The sequence below is a fragment of the Ascidiella aspersa genome, chromosome 9 (assembly GCF_963924565.1).
Source record: "Ascidiella aspersa chromosome 9, kaAscAspe10.2, whole genome shotgun sequence".
NCBI lineage: Eukaryota > Metazoa > Chordata > Ascidiacea > Phlebobranchia > Ascidiidae > Ascidiella > Ascidiella aspersa.
Genome location: NC_139455.1, coordinates 20,515,264 through 20,542,698, shown reverse-complemented (window position 1 = coordinate 20,542,698; position 27,435 = coordinate 20,515,264). Strand labels below are relative to the sequence as shown.

The 27,435-nt window shown below is 37.6% G+C and overlaps 3 protein-coding genes across 3 annotated transcripts in view; 1 reads left to right on the top strand and 2 right to left on the bottom strand.

Moving 5' to 3' along the window:
• The window catches only part of LOC146133520 (organic cation transporter protein-like), a 43,300-nt gene extending 41,711 nt beyond the window's left edge, over window positions 1-1,589 (bottom strand). The window contains exons 1-2 of the mRNA XM_083397774.1: window positions 1,444-1,589; window positions 222-323 (exon numbers count right to left, since the gene is read on the bottom strand). Of these exons, the coding sequence (XP_083253900.1) occupies window positions 222-323; window positions 1,444-1,589 (248 nt within the window). The remainder of the gene's footprint in view (window positions 1-221; window positions 324-1,443) is intronic.
• A 3,494-nt stretch (window positions 1,590-5,083) lies between these two features.
• Window positions 5,084-27,435, bottom strand: part of LOC146133514 (organic cation transporter protein-like) — an 84,224-nt gene continuing 61,872 nt past the window's right edge. Inside the window, exons 5-13 of the mRNA XM_083397773.1 lie at window positions 13,518-13,672; window positions 11,656-11,780; window positions 10,590-10,694; window positions 9,460-9,549; window positions 9,140-9,237; window positions 8,618-8,700; window positions 8,134-8,283; window positions 6,896-7,004; window positions 5,084-5,324 (exon numbers count right to left, since the gene is read on the bottom strand). Of these exons, the coding sequence (XP_083253899.1) occupies window positions 5,084-5,324; window positions 6,896-7,004; window positions 8,134-8,283; window positions 8,618-8,700; window positions 9,140-9,237; window positions 9,460-9,549; window positions 10,590-10,694; window positions 11,656-11,780; window positions 13,518-13,672 (1,156 nt within the window). The remainder of the gene's footprint in view (window positions 5,325-6,895; window positions 7,005-8,133; window positions 8,284-8,617; window positions 8,701-9,139; window positions 9,238-9,459; window positions 9,550-10,589; window positions 10,695-11,655; window positions 11,781-13,517; window positions 13,673-27,435) is intronic.
• LOC146133519 (cytochrome P450 2U1-like) lies at window positions 16,961-24,002 on the top strand. Its single transcript, XM_083397346.1, has 9 exons — window positions 16,961-17,330; window positions 18,109-18,254; window positions 18,942-19,050; window positions 19,170-19,279; window positions 19,560-19,681; window positions 20,649-20,773; window positions 21,295-21,439; window positions 22,462-22,625; window positions 23,083-24,002. The coding sequence occupies exons 1-9, from the start codon at window positions 17,037-17,039 to the stop codon at window positions 23,395-23,397; spliced, it is 1,530 nt and encodes a 509-aa protein (XP_083253472.1). The 5' UTR covers window positions 16,961-17,036; the 3' UTR covers window positions 23,398-24,002.

Sequence of the window (27,435 nt, the reverse complement as noted above, 5' to 3'; positions counted from 1 at the left end):
TATTGCCTGATCAAACTTTGTTGCCTAATACAAACACAGAAGCGAAGTTCGAGATATTTAAGCGCTCTGTAAATCAATAAATCGTAAACTTTGCCGTGGCCCATCCCTGCCATAGATGTTCCATTAGGAAAGCTGTATTATCGCCTTGCATAAATTGTTTGTTGAAAATTAGAAAAAACTACTTTTCACGCCGCATCAAGCGAAATTACTTATTTTCCTACCGTTTACAAAAATCGTACGACCCATCTTCCTTGGTCGGTGTTGTAAGGTTAAGAATTTCTGATTCGTTCAAACCTTCCGTGCAGTTTTGCTGGACTTTACACCTTCAGGATCAACAAAGTCAATCGTTAATCGTTTCAATGATGTGTCTTTATAGTCGAACTGAACGAGTTGTTCAATATTGAACGATTTATTACTTTTGCGATAGGGGCAATTTAGATGACTGGCAATATAGTAAATTTGGTGGCTTTAGCTTATGTGCCTATATCTGCTGAGTCATATAGGCTAGCAGTGTTATAAACAAGTCATTTTACATGACCTATGTCCCAGTCAAGTCACCTGTAAAATAACCTAAGTCCCAGTCTATGTCATTAGATGCCCATGTCATTTTGAAAGCAAGTCAACTTTAGGTCATGCCATTGACATTAAAATTTTACGTTTAACTATGATTTGCTTAACTCGTCCGCTTATGAACGATACCTCTACTAAAAATAAAAATAAAAAAAACGAAGACAAATAACACTATTTTATTGAAATTAGTGATTTAGACTCAAGTTATTTGACACAATGGTTGAAGTTCAAGTCAAGTCATTTGTCTAAAAAACTTAAGTCAAGTCAAGTCATTTAGGTCAAAATACTCAAGTTAAGTCATTCATTACAACACTATCATATACACCACAGCAACCTTACCAACCTAAAATACAAAAACGTTTCAGTTTTTTGCCTAACTAAAAATAGTAAACAAACAGACAAAATTATGCTATTTGAAGGTTTCATAGATACAAATAACTTACTCCGTTGTCTTTTTTTAGTTAATAAACTATTTTAGTGTTTTTTACTCTAAATAATTGTTTGTATCCTGTTTATCTTAAATATAATTTGGTCGAACGGGAATAAAAGGTGTGTATGAAACAAGCTTATTCCTTAATCAACATTTTTATATCTTAGGTTGCATTATACACAGCAAACCTAAGAGCTAACTGTACCGTTCCATTTATTTTTAATGGAACTATAGTTTTGCCGCTACAAACAATACCTCGTAACAAATATTATGCAACCTTGCTGCTGGCTGTAAAGCAAACCAGAATTTAGGGCGCAATTTTCGGCTTGTATACACTGATTGGTTTACAAACCCTGAGAAAACAAAACGATTGCTTAATACAAACACACCACTATACTAAAACGACTACTCTCTTACGTATTGTTTTCGCATACGTTTCTTACCTGTAATCCGGAGTGTAGTTCATGAACACCGGAGCAATCAAATTGTAGCCTGCCGGTATGCTAGAATAAGCTGTTATGCAAACTAAGAATATCTGAAATCTGCCAAGTCCACCGATCTTGGTGAGAATCAAGTCGAAATCAATCATTGTTTTACTATTTTTCTTATTTTCTACACCAGCTTTTCTGCAGCAGATTAAATCTTTGCCTTTGGAAACGTACACTTTAAAAGCGCGAGAATTCACACAGGGACAATTTTATCAGCAAGTTAATTATTGCTAAATGGCCATTAAGTGAGTTTGCAGTAGGTCGATCATCACAGGGGTATTTATTGTCATTTTCTGTCATAGAGTTTTAACGTTGGTCCTCCTAAAATATAGGCCTATCATCTTTCTGGAAGGTAAGATTATTTTGCAATCGACATGCCACAGCAATTCAAGTCTCGGAAAACATTTCCCATTCAAAGAAAGCGTTTAAACAAATTACTTTGTTTGACCAATAGATAAAGGCGGTATGAATGTTTTATCCAATCTAAAAGTTAGAGCTGATTTACCATTGCACCGCATCCGTTAAACTCGCAATGCGCTAGGCTAATTTTTTTCTGTGTGGAAGCCATCTAAATTTATGCGATAGAGCAGTGCTCTTCAACCTTTTTTGGTTTGGTGAACCCTTAAAGTTGTTGTGACGAACTCATGCACCCTATTTACTTTAAAGGTAAACTGAGGTAAAAAGCGTTATTAAAAATCATTATGTGTATCAATATCAAGATGTCAGATAAACCTAGCGGAACTGCCGAAGTTTTACACAATGTCGGTGAGAGTTCGATTATGGCTGCAGACTGCTTGCGAGTAGCCTACTTATTGAATGTCATAAAACAGCATTCAGTGTTAAATATTAAAAATGTGTGATCATCAAAAATGTGTGATGCACCCTTGTATACTTTTACGTACTGGTGCACCCCATGCATATTTTGGTGCACCGTTCACACCGGTTGAAGAGCACTGTATTAGAGAACTAAAGCAGGGGATTACCCGTCTTTGTTGTACAGAAGCTAACAATTGCATCCAACTTGTTTGGTTAAAAGTTAAAGAACGACATACTTAGAGTGTAGCCCAATTTAAAATATTTTAATTAGGCGAGATGGTCAATAGACAAGTTCTACTCTGATAAGCTATGGAAAAAAAATCTGATAAGTATACTCTGATAAGCTATCGATCGCAAAACTCTTCTTTCCGGATGTCACCAGAACTATTTGACTACCTCACATCTTGTTTGTTTGATGCAATTTATTGGTTATATGAACACATTACTGTGCGATTAGCGTAAAACAAATAACACAAAATAGCAACATTCTTGTATTTTTCCATTTTTCCTTGTAGCGCGCTTCTTTTCTTACCATTTAAGTTCGTACTTCCTTTAGCTTTTTCATGGACTATTTTTGAAAACGAACTGATCGGATATTTTCCTAGTTTATCAAGGTTAAAATTTAATTAAGGATACCTACCTAAATTACAAACGCAAGAAGGCAGTATTTAAAGAGATTTAAGACTTTCAAGAATACAAAAATGTCCACTTGTCCGAAAAATACGAGATTCCCAAGGAAAGATTAGTGTAACAATTTAAATCCTGTAGGACTGAGGTTATCGAACTTTTTTTCTTGCGACGCCTTTTAAAATGTTTATTGGACGTGCAACGGACCCAGCTTTACAAATGTTACTAATTTTTATGTATTTGTTTGCACCAGAAAATCAACATCAAAATCAAACGATAAAGTATTACAACAGTTTTGAACTTGCATGTCGGGGATTAGGTAGTATATTAACAAGCATTTTCCTACCACGATGGTGTTTCGATTTCAAACGTAATTATTGTGCGACGCTTTGACCAGTTTATACGACACACCAGGGCGTCGCGACACACAGTTTGAGAACCTCTTCTAACACATTGACTACACCACTATACGTTACAGGGAATTAAAGTTGAAAGAAATATTGCACAAATGCTGTAAATAAAAATAAACAAATTAATGGCCATACTTTTGGCCAGATCTAAGCAACAACAATGTACGACAGAAAAATGATAAAACCATTTAAATATCTACAGCGATAAATTATAAATAAATTCTTTAAATAGAAAGATCGCTGTTTGAAAGGTACCGTTCACAACTTGGTGTGGAATACAGGGTTTTCATAAGCTTCAGACCTAAAAAATATTGCTCTATGTCATGATTCTACAATTTTGTGCTTTCATTGTGTAAGCGCTAATTGGTAACGTATTATAAGCCCCAAAAGGCTGCTATACCATACTTGCCGGTAGGTATAATTAGGGGGAAATATAATATAGGCATGTTACAACTTGGTTATATGACGAAAGCAGACAATCTCTATCACATTGGCATCGATTTAATTTTGTTAAGGAAAAAATGATTTAATCTAACCATATTTAAATAGACTAATTTGCGTCGTTGGACATATTATCTGACTTTTTATTGTATTTCTACCTAATATCCCAGCTTAAACATAATCTTACAGCATTTGACAAGAAGCGTCATGTGATGTTTTGCAATATTGAAAGCTAAAGTGGCATCCGCAAGTTATATTTCCTGCATGAAACAGCGGGGTTTCTTTAAATGTGAAAAAAATTGGTAAAGAAAAACACCTAACTGATGCACTAATGGCAGGATACGCCAACGTAGCCTACGGCACGAATTTTTGTTTTTACTTCATATGTCTCATAGTCTACAGCACAAAAGTTTTGCCAATCGTAATTCAATTCCTTGTCACACAGCATTAGGGCTTCGTTAAATCCCCATTTACTACTAATCAGGGCTGCGGGTTCGATTAAAATTATTCCGAGTCCGACTCCGTCCAGAAAATTAAACCGATTCCAAATCCCGAGTCCGGCTTCGGCTAAATGTGCGATTTCGTCGACTCCCTAATCCGGCTTTGATTCCCATTTACGGTACAAAAATAAGTTGGATATTCAGCAATCCGCTCAAAGGAGTGTTGTATAATTCATCTAACCACAATACATGGTTGGAAAATATTGCACCATTTGCCATTACACTTTTACAATTTGCAGTTTCCATTGCTTAACAGTTTCGAAAGTTCGGTTTGCTTAAAAGTTTTAAACTTGGTAATGCGTATTGCGTATGCACACGTCGGACTCGGTACTCGGGTAATTTTACATAATAGTTTTACTCGTGTCCCGCGTCCAACTCCGCAGCCCTGCTACAAACCCGCTTTGTCTATTTAAGTCTGAAGGCAAGTGCCCTAAATTAACGCTTCACTTGAAACAATTGAGAAACTTTGTCCCAATTATATGTAATTTTGTGCAAAAGTCTTACAAACTTGACCTAGAGTCAAATAGCAGAAGTAAAGTTACTTACTTGACTTGACTCATATGTTAGACGTTAAATGACTTGACTTGCGTATTGAAAAAAGTCACCTCTTGCTATAGCACAGGCCTCCTGGTCACTGTATATGCGAAAACACATCTAAAATAATCCGTTGTGTTCAGACCTGTTTGCGTTTTGTATTCACAATTGGGCTTTGATGAGACCGCGGCATTTCTACCACGAAAATCTTCCCTTCCACCAAAGACTTATTTTCCTCTACTTTCCAGCATTATGCAGCAACAAAACTCACGTTTTACTGGGAGGAGTCTTTCTGTTCTTGTAGAAGAGCTCAGCGTCCTCGATGCTTTCAAGCATGTCGATCCCGTTGGTTTCCGGAAGATAGAGGGAGAGTCCTCCGGCCAGCAAAGATGCCACTCCGAAAATCACGTTCGGGAGCCACGGGATGTAGTCTTCAAGAGCGATTAACAAGGGCGCCAAGATGCTCCCAACACGAGCTCCGAGCGACGCAACTGCAATGCCGTTCATTCTGTGCAAGTTTTTTTAAAAGATAAATTTAGTCAACTTAGACTAATCTATTGGCATAAATCATAATTAAATGACTATACATTTAGTCCAGGGATGTCCAACCATTTAACATAATGAGCCGCATTGCCAAAAAATATATTAAATTAGAGGAAGATGACGTCACAAGTTACATCTTATCGTGACGTCATAAAACAACTAAGCCGATAAACACCCGCTCTTCGTGAGTGAACTTATACGCAAATATGCCAACGAATCTCAGGCTCATCGCTCGAAGCGAAAAAAAAGAAAAAAAGAGTTTAAATGCCGTATCATCACCTTTGGGCTGATACATTTTCTTAAATAGGTTAGCAAAAAACACATTTAAAACTCTCGCTTAACAGGGGTGGGTGCACAAGTGTAAGTTGTCCTTTAAATACAGCAGTAGACTTGATTAGAGTCTAACAAAAACTATGAGATGACATCAAATACTGCGCGTTCTACACGTTTTGGTGATAGTCGAAATAATTGTCCAAAAAAGACTATAAAGGCAATGTAGTAGAAAAGAATATATATGTTTGGCCGCACATAAACACGTAAGGGTGGGCCGCACATAAACATCTGGCGGGCCGCGGGTTGAACATCCCTGATTTAGTCAAAGAGATTAATCTTTTGGCATAAATCACTCTTCTGTTAGTCAGGGGGTTCTTTAACTGTGGCCGATGAACCCCTTGGGGCCCGTGAACTAACTTGAAGGTCCATGAAGGCCTAATTAAAATATTAGTGTATATTTAAGAAGTAATCAATTTTTTAGAGAAAAGAGTTGAATTAAAACTCAATCGTTTTTTTAGCACTGAATGTATTTGGAGTACATTTTTACTAAATCATTAGCATATTTCGGAAAGTCTATTGATTGTGACGTCAATTTATGAATTCATTTTTGAAAATTTCTTCCCTACCGTAGTTCGCGCAAACCAAAAAAAATTTAGGGATCCGCGGTATAAAAAGTTGAAGGACCCCTGTGTTAGATGGATACATTTAAATTCGATTTCAGTTCTTCTAAGTCTATTTTTCAAATAAGTTCATTTAAGCCAATATTTTCAAATGGCTTGGCTTAAGTCGCTTGGGCAAACTGACTTGACTCGACTTAAGTCGTATAAACAAATAAATTGACTTGGACAGTTTTTTGGACAAATTACTTGGGTAAAAATGAAATGTTTTCATTAAGCATTTTTTATACAACTGGGTTATTCATCGTAATTTTTGTACATAAAACAATTTGCTTGCTATATATGTTGCGTTTATTTTGATTTTTACTTGAGTGATTGCTCATAATCGGACGAACTTACCAGTTGTAATAGTTTAAAGTTTTATTTTTATAACAAGGACTTGACTTCTAGTTGACTTACTCTAATTAAGACTTGACTGGGACTTGACGTGAGCAACCGATGACTGGGACTTGGCCTGGTTTATTTGAAAAGTCTTAACTTGGACTTAAGTTATTTTGCTAATCACTTGATTTGGGACTTAACTCATTTCAAAATGACTTGTTTACAACACTGACACAAACTGTCGGTTGTTGTTAAGTTTTCTCACCTGACTACAGTTGGGAAGAGCTCTATTGTAAAGTTGTAGATCACGGCGTAGGAGCCAGAAATGCCGACCTTGCCAGCCAAGGAAAACACAGTTCCGAGAGTCAAGAGGCCTGCGAAGTAATTTGTTAACATTGTATTGCCTTAGATATGTTTATTGCTTATAATGTAGCATAACGCCTTACACAGTGGTTCTCAACCAGGGTGCCGCGCGGCGCCCTGATGTGCCATTTCTAATGCTCAAAGGTGCCGAAAGGTATTTGAGAATTTTTACGAATCTGAGTTTTGCTCAATTGGTAACTTCTTGATACAACTATTTGTGTACGAATATTAGAGACCATTATATCAAATGACATTCTCCTACATGTTTTCCAGTTGTATTTTTAGTGACATTTCAATAACCTACTGAACGAAAATTCCAGTCGGGCCGAAAATCTGATTATTATTTTTGAGAGGTGCCGTAAGCCATAAAAGTCGAGATGGCCTAACTTGTTGCAAACTAACACTTGACTATAAATTCAACGTAAAACAAAAATACTGAACGAACAACAACGTCACCGTTAATTTACTATTGCCAATATTGTCATTCAGTGTAACATTATTTATTAATGTTTTCTAACTTTACTGCTACATTGCCTGTCACAACTTAGTAGCCTGCCATAAAACTATTCAACAATTTTCTAGTGTCAATATCAAATCTAGAGCTGGTAAAGCTGGTAAAAAATATTGTAACGGCCTCCATTATAAAACGTGGCGATGCTTTATATAACAAAACTGGGAAAAATGTAATGCACTTTCTGTCTAAACGGGGCCTAATTTGTTTTACTCGGCACAATTGCAGCAATAGCGATGACAATGGGTTGGAAGAAAACGACTTAGTAGTTAACAACCCCGGATTATGAGAAAATAAGGTTTACTTGCTCAAAAACTAAATCAAATATTTTTTAAAATACTCCAACATAAGACAGGTTAAAGTTTAGAAACCTTTAACGCATCAGTAAACAGAACAGAGGACTATAGAAATAAAATGCATTAAGGTATTTCCAAAGACTTTAAAAAAGTTGGGTTGCTCGTAAGCAGTCGATTGATTTTTAAACAAGGTAATGCAAGAATTTAGCATGCGTATCTCCATCTATTTCTGATTCTGTTGGGTGCACCAGACCAAATGTATATGAACCACTGACGCACGTTCGCACTCGCACGAAAGAGTTAATCAGTGTTATTAACTAAGTTGAACATTACCTGAATCGCCATCGGCATACAAGTTGACAATGGTTGCACATATGAGCGTGACCCCGGCCAGGCCCATCATGATCACAAGAATCATGCGACGGCCAATCCTGTCCATGAGCAGTATCACGAAGATGTAAGCGCCAATCTCCATCACGCCGCCTGCGCCGTGATGAAAATAAAGAAAAAACGTTAAACGCTTTCGGCGTCTGGAACTCCCGATAAGGGCTGCGTGTCAAATATATACATAAGAAGTACTATTTACTTAAAGGTTAGTTCAGGATATTTGAAGTCAACAAACACTCGGTGTTATCGAGATTGAATGAAAACGACCACCGCACGAATTACGGGCGTATTGCCGGGCGTTGCAATCCTTAGTTTTTTGTACAATTGTGGTTGTGTTAAACATGACGTCTAAAGAGTGTTCCTAAACGTCTAAAGAGTGTTTTAAGTTCAATAGTGTAAGTAACAGTCTTAAATGTTATAAAAGCCTTACCTAGAACGTTGTTGACAAAGATGTCGCCAGCCAAAGATCCAACGTTGAGAGATATTCCGTAATACACGAGACCGTTGACGAGCCTGAAATGTAAAATAACTCATTGCCAAAAAAACAGTTGAAAGTGATTTCATCATGATACAAGAAAATTTGTAAATGGTGACGATCATCCATTACATTTCCATAACACATGGCTACCGACGAAAAAAAAAATTTCAAACAATAGTACAATGTTAGGCTTTTATTCCGTAAAATAAAGAAACATTACATTTCGAAAAGTTAAAGTGCAATTATAAAACTGAAGTACTATAATTCTACCAGTTATGTGGTATAACTTGTATTGCTGATATAGCGACAATTTTTTTAAATCTGTTGAAAAGTGAATTTTTATTTAATTGTGTGAATCACAAAAGTTCGACATACGATATTTTAGTGTGCGCTAAAACATAAAGTAAACGCTTATCCAAACAACATTCCGAAGAATATTTATAAAGGTTGTTTCTAATTATCGAAAAAACCTACCAGGCAAATATGACCAGAAAGGTTACCGTCCTAGTTCGTGGAGTCCTAAAAAGGTCCAAAGTGGTGTATGTTCGTGTGTCTTTCTTGGATTCCTCTATCTGATAAAAATGCATTGCGAAATATTTCGTTCGTTTTCACCATATTTTTCATAACTCAAATATGCAGATGCTTTTTCAGTCATGTATTTGAAAATATATGCCATTCAGCGGAACATTATATTTACAAGTTCTCATAAAAGGTTTAAATATAGTAATACTCTACTGGGGCTTTATATTTATTAAATTTTTCGTCAACATTTGGTACATTTTTTAACCCTCTACCTCCTTTAAAAGGCCGGACTTTTCAGCCTCATCCCAAATCGTTTTCTCATCCAATTCTACTTTATTGATCTTTGCAAATCTTCGTGTTATCTAAAACGGGATGCAATGGTTGTTAACGTTTTGGTAAAAAACTAAACCACCGCGATTTGTGTAAAAAAACATTACAGAATTACGCTATCCATAAAATATAGTAGTTATATTAAAAAAGTGACACTCAACTTTAACATTCGGTTTCGGGCTGCGTGATATCAGATTGCTGCTGGCCACTTTAGGTAGATGATCATTTAAAAAAAATATTTCTATTTTCCTAAAACTATATTGTGTAGATTATTTATTAAAAATCAATAAACCATCGGTAGTTTAAGAAGAAACGCTTTGGTAAAGCGCTCGCGTAATCGGTTTCTAATTTGCTCCACATAAATGTTTGTATATACGTTTAAGCCAGGGGTTCTTAAACTGGGGTCCATGAAACCCTTGGGGGTCCGTGAACTAATTTCAGGGGGTCCATGAAGGCCAATTTTAAATATTAGTGTACGTTTAAAAGTAATCAAATTAAAAAAAAGAATTTAACTAAAAATAAAACGTTTTACCACTGAATGTTAGACTCCTTTTTACTTAAATCATCAGCATATTTCTGACAAGCTATTTGATTGTGACGTCAATTTCAATCATTTCTTGCCTACAGGGGTCCACGTGAAGCAAAATATAATTTTAGGGGTCCGCGGTAAAAAAAGTTTAAGAACCCCTGGTTTAACCCATATCGCAAAAAAAACAGGTGGTGTATGGTCTCAATTAATTAACGAAAACGTTCCATAAAACTATTTTCACGTTATCTATGATAATTATATAACTATAAACAAACAAATTTGTAACTGTGATCAGCCACATAGATCTAGAAACGGCCAATGAAAACAGATCGAAAAAAAAACGTGGAGCCAGGTTATGACTTTAATTAATCATGCCCACGGCCACGAACGTTTCCGGTGCATCCACGAAAACACTCAAACATAGACATAAATACTAGTCGTCGAAAAAATATTGCATACAAAATGCAAGACACATTTTTGCCCTGCGCGTTACACGAACGGAAGAAAAGGTTGCTTGAAACCGGCCAAAGTTAATCAAAATACCTTCTTGGCTTCTTCGTTCCTTCCGTTTGAGAAGAGCCACCGAGGCGATTCCGGGACCAAGAAAAGAGCCAGGGCGTACGGAAGAGTGAACATCGCCATGACGAACTAAAAATCCATATAAAATAAAAAAGACTCAGAAAAGGCACGTTGACTTAATCAACGATGTGCCCAGTCAATCAATCACTAAGGTACCCTGAAAGAATTGCAAACTAAGTAACGTCATGGAAATACTTCGTTCGACCCACGCAATTTGGTATATCGTATTCGTTATATTGGTATTTATTGACATCTAATACCAATATACGAGCATAAGGTTTAGGTATTAGGACTGTAGAAACAATAACTTAATAACTGATGTCAAACCACTTACCGGCCTGAAAATTATTTAGCATTGCTAAGATTTCCTTTAGTATATAAATTGCCTAAAATGTACCACAAAAATTGTAACCATGCTTGGAAAAAGGCATATCTTTGAAGGGTAACCTCAAGAATTTGACAAACCGTTTCAAAAAACACGTTACGTCCAAAAGAAAAGCCTATAGCTGGAGTACTCAATCAGGGGTTTATTATACCCCTTGGTGGTACGAAACTATGCACTATTTAGGCATATTTGTGAAAAATGCGTAGTTTACTAAAAGCATCAACATAACGCCATTAGTAAATTGACTGATTGCTTGTGTGTGTGTGTGTGTGTGTTGCGAATATTGTTGAACTTACAAGTCTGTATTTAATGCATGCAACACGTAAGGTATGAATACATTGAGTTTAATTCCTATTATTACAATTTGATTTACTTTTGCCGGCTATTGTGGACAAGGGGGTACGAGAAAACTTCATGATAGCTCAAAGGGTACGAGCGCTAAAAAGGTTAAGAAACACTGGCCTATAGTGACATAACGAGGTAAATATTTGGACGTCATACGTTAGCTAACATAATGTCGTTGATATAGCGTGAGTATTAGAATCAGATCCAAATCTCCCAAACACATTTTGCTGGTTTTCAAAACTCAGCATACAACAAATTCACATCGCCCTGTTGACCTCCAATTAACTACACATAACAAACCTGCATTTCGTGCCAATCGTGCCACTGATAGGCAAATCCTGACAAGACCATGTACCCGATTGCGAAACCCATTTGAAAGCTCACTCCCAGCATGGTTCGCCATTCGCTAGATGTGATCTCCACCACTTCGTCGCATATAGAAGGTAGAATAAATTAGGTCGATTGTGATTCATAACGTGAACATGAAACTATACAACAAGCAATGTGCGGAATTCAAGTAAGACCTAACCCAAGTTGGGGGGGAAAACATAAACGCGAAGACAAATTTTTTAGTACCGTACTTTCAGTAACCAGCCCATGGCTCCTTATATTTGGTTATTGTTGGAAAGGGCAACTCTTGTTATCAAAAGTTGGTCTATGTTACACTCTTTTATTAGGCAGGTAAAAAAGCACTCAGACAGGTACTAAGGTAAATTGGTCATTTTGTTCTGTTTTACGTTATTTGCCTTTGGGGCTTTTGAAAAGCTAATGACAGCGAGTAACCGCTAAAAAGTTTGATCTAGATTAGGCTGGTTTATTACCACCTACATAAAACACATCCTCAGTGAAAAAAATAAAATTAAAATTATGATATGCTTTGTTTTCGATTCCAAAATCGGGCACTTTCGCGAAAACAGCTGAAGCCTGTAAAACAAGCGCATCCCTGCACTTAATCCGCTGTTTTTTTATAAAACATTTTAGTTGCTTCCCAGTTAACACATGTGCCTAATAAATCGTCAGATACCTTTATGTTATATTATTCCTTGCTGTTAAACCAGGGGTTCTTAAACTTTTTTTACCGCGGACCCCTACATTTTTTTTTGCTTTGCATGGACCCCGGTAGACAAGAAATGCTCCAAAATGACGTCATGAATTGACGTCACAAATCACAATACAAATAGACTTCATGACTCTGTTATTTCGGTCCGAAAAATGTGAAAGTTAAATGGAGTATTTCTATACATTAAGTACGTTTAATTTTTAATTAAAGTGTTTTCTTTTAAAAATTAATAACTTTAATTATACCGTACACTAGTTCTTTAATTAGGCCTTCATGGACCCCCTAAAATTAGTTCACGGACTCCCAAGGGGTCCATGGACCCCAGTTTAAGAACCCCTGTGTTAAACGCTCCCTAAATAGTTTGCTGCACGCGTAACGATACAGAACGTGTAAAAGACTTTAACCGCCAGCGGCTTTACAACTGGAGAAGTAAAATGAATGGCGAGTTGTTTTGGGTTGTTAAGTGATTACGACAAAATCTAGGTCAGAGCGCGGCGCTGGGAAACGGAAAAACGCTTCGCAAAAAGGCCGGTGGGTGTACAAATGAGGCTAGTAGATGTCAGTGTTATAAACACGTCATTTTGAAACGTCTTGAGTCCCAGTCAAGTCATTTGTAAAATAACTTAAGTCTAAGTCAAGTCCTAGCCAAGTCACCAGTTGTGCAAGTCATAATTAGAGCAAGTCAACTTCAAGTCACGTCCTTGTCGTAAAAATAAAACGATAAAATTTTGGAATTTTTAAACTCGTACGATTATGAGAAAATACTGAACTAAAAAATAAGAAAAATATAACATATAAGAAGCAAATTGTTTTATGTCAAAACATTTGATTAAATAGCTCAGTTTTATAAAAAGAAAGACTTATAGAAAACACTTCATTTCAAGTCAAGTCATTTGTCCGAAAGACGTAAGTCAAGTCAAGTCATTTTGCCCAAATGACTTAAGTCTAGTCATTTAAAAACAGTGACTTAAGTCAAGTTGACTTTAAGTCAAGTTGACTTAAGTCATTACAACACTGGTAGATGTACAGCAGGGGCTGATTAGATGTACAGTAGGTGTACAGCAGGTGTACAGTAAGTGTACAGCATATGTACAGCACTTACGGTAGACGAAGTTGGCAAGGTAGATCCCGGCGCCGAAGAAGGCCACAGAAAAGCGGCAGGTGACGAAGAGCCATAAGTTGTGCGTAAAGCAGCAGCCAAACAGAGCCAGAAAGGTGCAAACCGCTGACACCACCATCGTCGATTTCCGACCGAACCTATAGGCGTAGAAGTAAGACAATTTAACGTTAAGTGAGTAACTATAGGGTGTTTTGCTCAGTGGTATATTTGTAAACTGCGGGGTATTACCAATATGCTGTATGGATAGTGCCCTATTTGCCACCACCATGGTCGTAGCTCCGCCGATTTGGCTGTAAGCTACTGGGCATCCATAGCTCGTGTTTTTTGGAGAAAAAAATAAAACCGAGATAGATTGTTATTTATAATTTTTATCATTTTAAGTCAATCGACAAATGATGGTAATTGAGTATTTAAGCGACCCGAGTAGTTGGGAAAATTTTTCGTGACCAATAGACTACTAAGTTGCCCAACTAAACTTTGCCATAATTAATTTCATCCCAACTTGGAATGAGCCTCAATTTTTACGTAAAATGATGGGCTAACATTTTGCTTTTCCTACTTATTAGTCACCGGTTTTAATTTTGCAGTTTGGTCATTGGCAAATTAAAAGTGGGTCGGTTCGTCATGACGACAGTGGACTAAGACACGTGTATAAATATTTGTTTACAAACACAGCCATGGAAGTAAGCCCCGTGAAGGTTTTTACTCGGGAAGCGACAAATGGAATGCGACTACTCGTTGTACTAACAGTTTTCATGTTTTAGCGGTGAGAATTATTCTGCAAAAAAAAACCTGGGAACGTTTTCAAAAAACTTACAACAAGGCAAAAACCTGGCAGTTAACGTCATGCGTTTTGCTGGTTTGAATGCACGAATTATTGTCTAACAAGCATTACGTCGTTGCTTTTAGCATAACAATGATTGATTACATCATTAATCCAGTCTGTAAAGACAAGAAGGCGAGTTACAGAGCATTATCAGACCATACAACCACAGTTAAGACACCACGTCGATTAGCTACAGCTTTGTCGAAGCTTAACAAACTGAGAAAAGTACACACATCCATTTTCCAAGGCAAATAGAGTCGAACAATGCTTGGTAAAGGGGTGAAGGGTGAAGTATAAGTGTTTGCTTACACAAGAGCAGGAGACTAAAGGTGGTTAAAACGCAACATTTAAATCGCCTTTTTCACGTTGATGGGCTTGGTTGAAGATAGGTGAACCGATTGGTAACGTAACATATGATGGTGGCATTTCAAATAGAATTTGAGTAGAATTCTATAAAGGCGATCTAAATGTTCTGGGATTGGATCGGTTTCGCTTATTTAGTTGTATTTTATTTCGTGTGTTTCATATATATTTCACATCTACGAAAGTTAGAAAAATGTCAGGGTTGTAAATCAAGGGAGCTGATAACTCTGAAAGTGAGCTAGGTTACTTCGTGCACTTGAAACTCTTGGAAAAAAACAGCCCAATGCAACGCAGCCGCACCGCTTATTTTTTTTAATATGACTTGCCGGATTTGCCTTTGCTCGATTTATTATGACTTAGGATTTATGTACCGGAATGTACACGCGCTCATAACAATGGGGTTGTTTTGTCGACCGACCAGCGTGCAAAGTGAATGAGTGGGTTTTACCCTAAACGCAATTCGTGCACTGTTGTGTTGAAGTAGGAAGGAAAGGAGCGGCATATGCTGCAATGTTACGCGACAACAGACCTAACCAGCAAAGTTAAAGGATTAGTTTTGCAATTCAGTGTATTTAAATCAATTGGGAATATGTAAGTTCATGGCAAGTATAAGATATTAGAACGGCCTAATGGTCGGCGTTTTAAAGTCTTATTATTTTTTCTTTCTTCTTATTAGAAAGGATTTAAACAATATTTTTCAAAAATTAAATGTCTGTGATATTGTAATTGAGGTAAGGGAAGTGCAATAGGATAAACATTTCTCTGGTGAACGAGCTGTCAATTTGTTGTAAGGCATATGCTTATAGCAAGTGGAATAAGTCGGCAAAATCTGCGATAACAACAGGTCTGAAAATCTTGCGTTGCAACCGGACAGCCAGTGCAATGATTTTGAGCAGAGCAAATAGTTGAATAACAGGTCGAAGACTCCACACAAGGCAACGCTGAATATCAATATATATATATATATATATTTTACCTTTTCTATTTGAAAAGCTATTTGTGTTAACTGTTTTTATTTCATAATTGTTCGTTTTAGCTCACACTTTGGTGCTGTACGACATGCTCCACTAACGCGCCACAAAAATGTACGTGACAGTCGTGACAACAATCATTTTCTTATAATGAGCGTTTACGTTTTAACAATTAGAGTTTCTTTGCCAGCATGAGCCCAGCAGAGAAACTAACTGTAAATGTGCAGAGGCAATATACCTTTTTTTGAAAACAGATTCAAATAACATTAATACTTTCCTGCAAGCAAATATGACCAAAGTGTATTTAGACATTTAGATAAAAACTGTATGGCAAAAAAGTATTTAAAATAAAAGCTTTTACTGACACAGCGTTTGAAACATTTATTGGTTAATATGTAAGAGGAGTACAGGCAATATATATTTGGAAATTCAGGTAAACCGTCGAAAGAAAAAACACCGTAGCTGTTTTACCGACGCGTGGCTTTCCCTAGGTCACGCAGTTTGTTTTGGTTGACTGATGTGGTGACTTAGGCGAGTTCTCGGAAATTTTACCAGGACTACGTTTCGCACGATTTCAGGTAAGGTAAATGCTAAAAGTGTGTTTGCCTGGCTTCGTATAGGAAGTGACTCGTAGGATTTGCGGTAAAGAATTGCGTGGTCTTCCTGTGTGTATAGTCGTTTATACTTGCATGGCATGTCAAACAGCAGGTAAACAATTTGTATGAAGGTATCTTACAAAACTGGTTGGTTAACCACTCACTGGCTTGGTATGTTGATAAGCTTAACAGGCGTTAGGATTAAATTTGCTATGCGGAATAGCTAACTTATACATGATTTACCACGTCTTCTGAGTTGTCAGGTGTCATGTGTCAACAGATTACTCGAAACGTGAAACGGAATGTGTTTATTTGCACAAAAAAGAACAATAGAAAACTTATTAACTGTTTCAAATAACAATAAACGCGTTCGACAACTTAATTTTTCTTCAAATCGTGTAAAACGCCGCCTATTCCGAAATTTAGTCACAAGGTTGAAAACCAAACGGACTTTATTAAAGTTGGCTGAAACAAAAGCTGTATTTTGGTTTGCGCGCATTGTATGTGTTCAGCTGCTGAGTAGGCGCCAAGTCTAGTTATATAAGTACATGATAAAAGCAGATGCACATTCACTACAACCGTAAAACTTTCCAAATGTGTGGGTATAGCTAAGATGAACTGATCCAAAAGCCATCATCGCCAAAACTTTTTTTGTCTTCTAACAGTGCCGTCCAGTTCTCATTAGGCAGACCTAGCTTAGTTGTAACACTTTAACAGCAAAGTATTGTATTAAAACTGATCGAACATGGTAACCTGGGGAATAGTGCAATACGTGGCCAGTCAAATATCTGTGATAAACTTTTGGACGTGGCTGTGCGTTTTCGCCGGGCTCCTGTTCCTGATTTGGCGCCGCAGGCCCCACCCGCGGTTCCCTCCAGGCCCAAGGGGACTTCCCGTTTTCGGGATCGCACCCCTGATGTCCAACTATCCGCACAAAGATTTCAAGAAGTGGAGCCTATCGCAGTACGGTCCTGTGATGTCGGTTCGGTTGGGTTTCACCGATATGGTCATTCTTAACACGTTCGACGCCATCAACAACGTGAGAAGCTAAATCTTTTACTTTAAGTTATGCCTTAAGCCAGGGTTTCCCTAAACTGGGGTCCATGGACCCCTTGGGGGAAGTAATAAATTTATCAAAGAAAACAGTTTAAATAAAAATAAAACGGTTTTGCACTGAATGCAGTAAGACTACATTACACATTTGTGGACCAAAATTAGTAGAACTATAAAGCTATTTGTATTGTGACGTAAATTTATGATTTTTGAGTTTTTTGCCTAATGTGGTCAACTCGAGGCCAAAAAAAATTGTATGGGTCCACGATGAAAAAAGTTTAAGAACCCCTGCTTTAAGTGGTATGCGTGATGTTTATTAGCCAAAACTTGTCAGGCATATTTATGATATCTATCTTTTTTGGCAAAATGCATTTGTAACAAAACTATTCCTTAGCTTTTTATTAATGTAAAGTTGGGTAGCATTTAACCTCGCACGACCAGCTATTATATGCAGAGGGTAAGTTATACAGATGCCAAAAACTATGTGTTAGAGTTAAACTATAAGAACTTGAAAACTACAATTTTTATGATGTAGGACTGTACAACCATTTGCTTTTAATCGAATGTTCATACTCTCTCCTTCCTTTTCAATCCGGTGATAGTTGTTTTAAAGCATTCTGTAATCTTATAACCCAGTCGATTTTTTATCAGTCGAGTTATGTCCGAACCACTTGAGAAGGTTTGGGACTTTAGGGCACTGCATGTTGATCTTAACAAAAAATTACGTTGCAAAATAAGCAGGTTTATACGATTTGCTTATTCAGGCTTTCGTCAAGCAAGGCTCCACGTTTTCTGACCGTCCTTGGATCGCACTCTTTTGCACACTGACGAAACACGACGGAATCATTTTCAAGCGATATGGCGAAGCGTACAAGGCACACAAGGCGTTCGCCTTAAAATTTATCAAAGAGTAAGTAAAGGTTTAAAGTCTCAAAACTTCGAAGGCTCAACACTTCGACGACATCACCGCAACACCAAATATTCTCTTATGTTTTAAATAATTTTTGTAAGCCGCATAACGTTGTTATGCATCTGATACATTGGGTAATGGTTAGACTTATCTGTGAAGACACTTTCATACTGTATCGCGGAACTCATTGCATTAACAGATTAACGTACCGTACTGAAACATATAATTCATTTTCTCCATATCGAAACACAATCGTACCATAGAAAAACACAAATAATTCCAACTTTAGGTAAGCCGTAATCGCTGGTCAATATTTAGAAGACAGTTTTAGAAAGGGCTAAATTACTATTGTTGAACACATATATGTGTGTGTGTGTGTGGTATAGTATGGTACTGGCTATGGTATGGTACTGTAGATCCCCTTCAATGTGAAGTTCCGTGTGCTAACAGAATGTAGCAAGCATTGGCCTATGATTGTTTCTTAAATGGATCCCCTTTAAGCCTATGTAGCTCCGTTTGTAGAGCGACGATTCCGGTATTGTCGAAGGTCGTGAGTTCGAATCTCACTGCAGTTGTTTTTCTAGCCTGATTTGCTTGCATCATTGATGGACAGATTCGGTGAGTCTGCGATGGCCTTTCGGTGTACTAGAATTTCAACAGCTGATTGCTCTCTTATTTTTACTTAAGACAAACGCTCGGCAAATCCAGAATGGAGTCGTTGGTAAACCACGAAGGAGATACATTTGTTTCGTACCTTAAGGATCTAAGTGCAAACGGGGAAGCTATCGACTTCAAGGTATAGGCGCTAGATAAATATTAGTTTGAAATTTTGAATTATTGATCACACATATTTATGCAGGGTCAAGGCATCAGTTTAATGAGTAATTGACATTTTTTCCAAAACTATTTTTTTAGAAATCGCTCAATTGTGTAACTGCGAACATAGTGGCACAAACGGCTTTTGGAAGGAGATTCGAGTATGGCGACGAAAGCTTCAACAAACTTATAGACGCCGTGTATAATGTGTAAGTAAACAAACATTTACTACAAATTACATAAGTTCTCATTTTTGCCGTCAGTTTCATCTTAGCATTTTCTATTGAGATCATTAGGCCTACAGAAGCAATAAGTTCCGTACTGGTGAACGACTAAATAAATCTACCGTAATTCACTCGACATGCTATTAAACAAAAATAATGTTAAACATTAAATAGTCTGCATGTTATTATTATCCACTGCCTAATTTAACGTTCCATCAGCACGTGTAATTAACCTAATATTGATACATGGAATTGCTTTCTTTAGGCTTTCAGATCCCGCTTACGGAAACAAACTTGCCATGATCAACGTGTTTAGCTTCCTGTCAAACGTCCCACCTTTTTCCGGCGCGTTATCCCTATCTAACAAGAGGATGAGCTATATCATGGGTAAGCAAAACGAAAAATCCTTTTATGCTATATAGCAGGGGGGCAACATTTTCTATTCGCGGGCCAAAACCAATCTTAAAAAGGTCTCCGCGGGCTGTCAGATGTTAACTGTGTAGAGTTACGCATCTTGTTATAACACCAGCAATAAAACTATGGTATTTTTCAATTTACACCCGATGGAGGAACAAGATTAACAAAGCGCAAAAATATATTTGCTTTTTCGTGGTTAAAATAGCCAAAAAATATGAACAAAGGACTCGTGCCCAGTTTGTAAAATAGATCGCGGGTCGGATGATTTGCGTTGGCGGGCCGGATCTGGCCCGCGAGCCGTAAGTTGCCCACTCTTTCTATATAGTATAGTTAAGTAGTTCCTTAACTGTCTCGATGCATTTCGGAACAGCTACAACTAACAGTTCTATATAGTTCCAACACAAAGTGATAGACCAGTGTCAAACTTATATGCACTCCCCCCTCACACACACACACCCCTATCACCCCGGTCAAGGTTTTATCCCTCATTTATATCTCTTTCGCCCAAAAGGGGCGGTCGCCCACTTTAAGAACCGCTGCAGTAGATGGTTGTCGATTATAAACGTATGCCGTAAATGACGCCAAAGGTCGGTTACCTATGTATCTGAGTCGTTCAGACATCCCCGACACCACCACTTTCGGCCAATGTAAAGAAACAGCTACAACCATTACCTATATACTTTGCCTTTACTTATTCTAACTTTCTATCAGTTAAGTCAACCGTTGATTTGCCTAGCCACCCTGATGTTCCTTAACTTTCGAAATAAAGAGAAATTATATTTGTAGTACGGTTCAAAATGAATTTGTCTCCAATTTCTTTTTTGAAGTATTAACGACCTACAATGGCTTTGGAATGCAGTAAACAAAATGTATTTAAAAACGTTTCTTGTTAGACAGAGGTTAAACTGTTACAGGCTTCACATATGACTTCTTGCAGACGTTATTAGAGAAGAGATAGCGGAACACGAGAAGCGATTCGACCCAAAACACATCGGAGATTATATCGATGCGTTTCTCTACGAGCAAAAGCACGGCAATAGAACCAAGGAACACGGATTTACAGTAGGTGTTTAATGGTTTTAAATACAAGTGATAACAGAGTTTTCTGAATATTGTATATAACGAAAGGCAGGTACCCTTGTTGACCTTATTTTTGTCTTAATTTAAACAAAGGATTGTCAAACCCGCGTGATGCAAAACAACGAAATAAAAAAAACAAAATTAAAGTACAATACTATACAGCCTATTATTTCGAATATGACAGTAGAGCAAAATCGAGGAGAAGTATGCTGTCAGAACCACAAAAAATCCTGTTTTCTACTCGAACAAGTTTCTCTGCGATGGTTATCTTTATTTGTAGAAATGACGTTCCCGCATAACCAGCATCTGGAGTCCCTAAACCTCGGGCCGTACCGGTTGATGCATAACAACAAACACAATAGTTCTTTCCGTTTTACAGTATAAATACGTGTAACCGATTTGCCATTAGTTTGTTTAGTTCGCTATATCGCCATCATTTAACCTTTGCATAGGAAATTAATTTACAATGCAAAAACAATGCAAAACATTTCAACTTAACGCAGGACATCCAGTTGGTGACCACTTGCCGTGACATGTTCGTGGCAGGAACTGACACCACAGCGATGGAGATTGCCTGGCTGTTTGTCTACATGCTCAACTACCCAGAATTCGAAAAGCAAATTGAACAGGAAGTGCTGAGCGTGCTTGGTAAGCTACTACGTGTAAACTTTAACTGCACAGTTATTCAGCCGGCAGGGAAATAACGGTGATTTTTCAGGCGACCCTACAAACAAACCAACGCTTGTAAATGGCACAGAACTAGAGCAGGGTTCGGGAACTTAGGGTTCTATATATGACTCTTTTTATGACGCCATATATGGCTCTTTTTGTGACGCCATATATGGCTCTTTTTGTGACGCAATATGGCTCTTTTGATTAAATAATCTTGCTTGCAAATAAATCTAAGCTATCATTTCACAGCATGATCTAAATAAAACTGCACGCGACCATGGCCGCTTTCCTAATTTTATATTTCCTTTTTAATTACATATAGTAGCACATTTTCGGCGCTTCGCGCTAATCCTGTTTATTTTTTAAACTGCTATCCCGTTTGAAGGAATCTCTTAATATTCAAAAGGCCCTATTCTTTTAACGGAACTCCGTTTTAAAATTGTGCAAACTTAGCTAGTTCATGTTCTGCCCTTTAAATGAGAACAAATAAAACTTCCCTTTTCAATTTACTATTTTTGCCAACCTATAACTAGATGTTAATAGTATTATATGGCTCCCATGGAAACACAACCAGGAATATTTGGCTTTTAGTGCTCCCTGAGCTAATAAGGTTCCCGGCCCCTGAACTAGAGAGACTGTTGTCATCCGAAATTGTCATTTAATCTTGAAATTTTGGCGCAAAACCGCAGTTAACTGAACCAATTGATCCCGCGGTGTCGGCGCATATAACCCGAGAAAACAAATAAGAAGACACTAAAGTTAACTGATTTTAAAGCATCTCTACAAAAGATACAAGAGGTCAAAAAGAAGGTCTTGCTAATGAAAGGCAACAGAACATGCATAATGCTGAAATATGGTAGATTTCGTCACAGTGTTGTATTTAGATTAAAAATCCATACGAATATTTGGCCGCAAACATCTTCAATGAACCTGTCATAAAAGTCTTATTCAACCGATATTAATTTATATACGTTCGGTGTTAACCTGCTGTTACGCAGGATCTTCGGGTATCCCGAGCATGTCGAAGCGGTCGGAGATGCCCTTTACCTGCGCCTTTATCCTCGAAGTGCAAAGAGTCCAGGCCATGGTGCCGCTTGCTGTTCAACACATGACGCTTGCCGAGGTTGAGATCAACGGATTCGTGATTCCAAAAGGAACCCCTGTAAGCTGGATGCCTTTTAATGTTCTTGGGTGTTTTCGGACACTATTGCCGTGACACGATAGAGTGTCCCTTCACCGTATGTGCTGGCATTATTGGGCGACTGAACCGCTTGTTTGACCAACTCAAGTACATAATTATATAGTCTATTATGTCCTTTCTAGCCTTTCGCGTATCTTAGGCCCAAGATGAGTCATGTTGATCCGAAATTTTTAGCATTAAAAGACTGTTCACCATCTGTTTTTTCACGAGGTTTCATGGTTGGCCATTATTAGGATAACATTTCATAAATCGCGAGCTTGCCGCTTCATTTGTAACAAGATCAATAATGTTTAATTGGCGAAAAAGGAACAAACGGCGCATTGGATCAGTCCATTATGTTCACGCTTCATGATCAACATTGTAGTGTTTTTAAGTTTACAAGCCATCGGTAAATAATACCGACTATGGTCTCTTAAAGGTGATGCCGAACATCTACGGAGCACACATGGACCCTGAGACTTGGCCGGAGCCGCACAGGTTCGACCCTCGGCGCCACATCGACGACGAAGGCAAGTTCGTCAACTCCAACAAGATCATTCCTTTCTCGATAGGTTCTCGCTACTGCGTCGGCGACAGCGTTGCCCGGATCGAGTTCTTCATGGTATTTGTCAAGATAGTGCAGAAGTTTCACGTCCGAAGTGCCAATCCGCACTTGCCTCCTCTCGATAACGAGAACGTTTCGGCGGTTGTTTCGCCGCACGAATGCCTCGTCAGGCTCGAGATTCGAAATTAACTTGGAAACTGTGCCTCGACACGAATTTTCCTTGCACCATAGCAGGACATTTTGAATGTGTTATTGCTCTCTACTGTACCTTTACGCTTTGCTAGTGGTTTTTGACCTGCTGGTTTTACTCCCAGTGTGGAAATTTTCAAGTTTGACGGAATTATTGTGGCAATTTGAGATGAGATTCTAAATTGAACCGCTGAATGCCAAAATTAGTATCCGCCATTTGTGTTATCAGTGTTTATGTTCATTTGAATGCACTTATAAGGGTTATTCTAGTTTGGCTTGTTTTTCTTGTTGATTGCATGTCATAACGTTATACTTTTACGAAGAGGTTAATCAAAATCAATACAACACAATAACAAGGTTTAGAACCACTGCACTATATGCTGTAATACGCTTTCTAAATTGGGTCGAATGTGTAGCCTGATTGTTTTCCTTTACCATGAATTTTTAACTTTTTTCTTGTAATCTATACTCGTTACTCGGTCCATATCCAATTACCTTAGTTTTCTATGTCTTCACCACTTATTTGTCAGGTTAAAAACCGGAAGTGTATGAACGTCGTTTCCACATCGAACAAAGCTATTCTTTGTTTGCAATAAAATTCTATATTGGCGCAAAATGGGGTATTTAGAATAATACAATGCGTATAGAAGGTCTCCTCATATATTTTTTTTACAAAACTATAGAAACACTTTGACTAAGCGTGTCGCATTGTCTCGGTGCTGTCAAAGTAATTATGACGGATTATAATTAGATCAACATTCCTATCTTTAAAACATAAACATTTAGAGAGGGATTGTGCACTCGCAATTCAGACACTGTTTTGCCTAGCTTTATCTCCAGGACAAATTTCGACGATTCGTTGAGTTTCAATAAATTGTAAAGAGTTGACTGAATAACAATCGGAGACGGTCGACTGAATAACAATCAGAGACGGTGTGCCAAAGATATAACAAGGTGGTTGAAGTGTATTGCTCGAATCAGGTTAGCTTTTCTGTAAAGGATAGACGGTTGTCGATTATGAAACTAGTTAATAACAAAATACAAGCTTTACTTATAAGAGAATGCAGCCTAAAACGCCCGGTATGAGATTTAAGGTATTCGCTTCAAGAAACGTTGGTCCAACTTGTCGCAGCTAACAAACTAGGCAGAAATGCATGGATGACACCAAACCATAATAATACATCAAAATGTGTAAAAATTCTGGCTACTCAACCCAGTTGAATTTTGTGAAATAAATACCAAAATAAACAAACCAACAAAATTAGACCGTTTAGCTACTACAGCCAGGCATGCATAAGAAATAAAAAAACGTTTACCGTAACGAGATACATGCGCGTGACGAGGTACGCAGTGCGTAACAAGCCATTTTAATTAGGTTTTGCTGGATTGATTGACGTGGGGGATAAGGTAGGGTTTTTCAACCATGGCCCTTGACTTTCCTGGGGGGGGCCGGAACAGTCTTTTGGGGGCCAAGCTCCTAAAGAATTTTTATTTTTCAACTGTTAAACTCAAATGTGTAGTCCAAATGAGGGGCATCACTTTTCCGCTGAACAACTGGTGTAGGGTCACCTAATTAGCCTATTCAAACAACACATCGCAAAATTAGTGTTAGAACCCAAATCAGTTGACGTGAAGGAGTTTACTTTCAAGCCAGGTGTTGGAAGAATAGCTATAGCTTGAGTTAGATTAGAATGTACGACCTTGGCCATTCAAGGGTTGTCGCTCTCCTGAATGAGCTACTATGACTAAAAACGGACCGGGGAGAAACAAGTCACATCTGCCTATTTCATTCTGCGAATGTAGTGCATTAAAGGGAATTTAACGTTTCAAATCAATCAACATTTAAATAAAACTACTGGAATGCACTTATGCAAATGAGAACGATTTGATTTAAGTTAGCGCAATCCAAATATTTTTTTTCAAACTAAAAATAAAGTATAAATCACAACTGATTAGAGTAAAAAAGGACACAATAGCGGCTTGTTTGTTGGGATTTTAAGTCATAGCTATTTTGAATGCTTTCTGTCATCTTGAAAGCAAAGTTAAAATGCCTAATTTATTACATTAGAGTCAAAAAGGAGCGAATGATTTTCGTGAACACGGTCTGCTAATAGGTTAGTAAAAGCTAAAGAGCAATGAGACGGAAAATCAGCGATAATATCAGGTGCCACAAAAGCTAAATAAATATATATTAATAACGTCTCACACATCAAATCTGAGCATTCTGTTATTCGTTTAGATTTAGAATGAAACCCTGATACAAAAGTATAGTTTACAGATAAGCTGTGTGCTTTTTTCCTGCTAATGTTTAGTTTGCTGTTACACACTGGTTTAGCGCGACACGCAACCTAAAATGTACGTTTCAACCATGCAGCTCATTTGTCTCCACAATAATGAGCGGTCACGATTTTTTAGCACGCGCAGGGCTAACATGTAAATGTGCCTATTAAGTACATGGTCTTTGCGTTAAAAAAGCGAACATGCAAGTTCTTTATTTCAAAGATTACTACTCAGTGGTTATTTGCTGATTTCTAGTTATGCTATAGAGTTATACAAAAGTGGTATTTTTTAGCAGCCAGTAAATCCTTAATGCGGGCGGCGCTCTTTGTTTGTTGACTGTTTTTGAGATTAACAGGAAGTCGCTAAAAGTACTACGTAATACTACTGTATACGGCTTGCCCGAATGTAAGTAAATACTATATGCAAGGCATAGTCGTCGTAGGAAGTGACTCGTATCTCGATAAATGCGGTGAAGAATCGCTTGCTCTTCCTTTACTTTCGGTGGAAGTTTATACTTGCATGGCATGTCACGCGGTCAGGTAAACTATTATGCGGAAGATGCATCGGTGGTAAAACACCGTGTGAATTTGCAGAAAGTTAGACAATTTTCGCCAACGTTGAGAGGTCCTAATTGACGGCATAATTGAGGGGTAATATAGTTTTACATGCTTGTATGTTTGTATATTGCCCGGTGTTCGTGTTCTAACAATCTAACAGATCACCCTTAAGGGTTATATTTCGTTTTCTTGAAGTTTGACGATATTAGAAAGCTAAAAGGGTGGTATTTGTCTAGTTTTCATCATGCTAATTGTGTTCATAACGTGTTCGTAAACTTTTGTAAAAATCGACACAGTTCAGTGTTTAATAAAGCGAATTAAACGATTTCGCGAAGGTTAGGCCACAAGGTGCAATTCTAGAAACGGAGCTAACACAAATACCGCTTTTAGTAAGCTGGTCTTGGTTGCGTATGACGTTAAGCAGACGCTTTGTGGTGAGCAGCAGATAAGTATACCGTGTTAAAACTATAACGATTGATTAGTATTTCTTTCAATAGTCATATATTTAGAATGTGTTAAATAGAGATTAGACACCATATTAAGTTTAAAGTTATGACCGAAGGTCGTGAGTTTGAACGTCACTGCAGTCTGTTTGTTTTTTTAGCCTGCCTTGCATGCATCATTGATCGACAAATTCGCTTAGCCTGCGATCAGTGTATTTTTCATACGTAAGCCGTAATCGGTGGCAAAAAAGCAGCTCCATAAGGATTGGATCACAGTTGTTGGACACATATGTCTGCGTATATTTCATTCAAGTTTGTAGTTTGGAACGATTTATATTTCGAAAATTATTTCAACAAACGCTATAATGTTTCGTTAAAATATTGTTTTTATTATTTAATTTTTTGGGGGGTTTGTTTACATTACATGTCAAATAAAAATAAATCAATATCTTTCGAGCTGAAATCGACAAAGAAATTATATATAGGGGCGACGCTGTTTTTAAAATGAATGATTGCTTAAGCTCAATGCTGAATTGTTTTAAACAAGAACCTGTGTCGAAATAACACGTTCAACACACTGATGTGAATTAGGAAATTTGAGCTTTAGCTACACAGATGCTGTGAAATCGACCATCAATTTCGACTTTTTGCTTGATTTGCGCAAAAACAAGTTGGTTTGTAAGTAAGTAACGCGCCGGTGTACTTTCTAATGAATAATTACCTAATGGCTACCATTCATAGCCTAAACCAGGTGTAGT

What these genes read in the sequence shown, in the direction of transcription:
- LOC146133519 (XM_083397346.1), top strand. Translation starts at nt 17,037, where the DNA reads ATGGTAACCTGGGGAATAGTGCAATACGTGGCCAGTCAAATATCTGTG. An exon ending in CGTTCGACGCCATCAACAAC is followed by an intron (nt 17,331 to 18,108) that starts GTGAGAAGCTAA and finishes TTGCTTATTCAG; the next exon opens with GCTTTCGTCAAGCAAGGCTC. An exon ending in GGAAGTGCTGAGCGTGCTTG is followed by an intron (nt 21,440 to 22,461) that starts GTAAGCTACTAC and finishes GCTGTTACGCAG; the next exon opens with GATCTTCGGGTATCCCGAGC.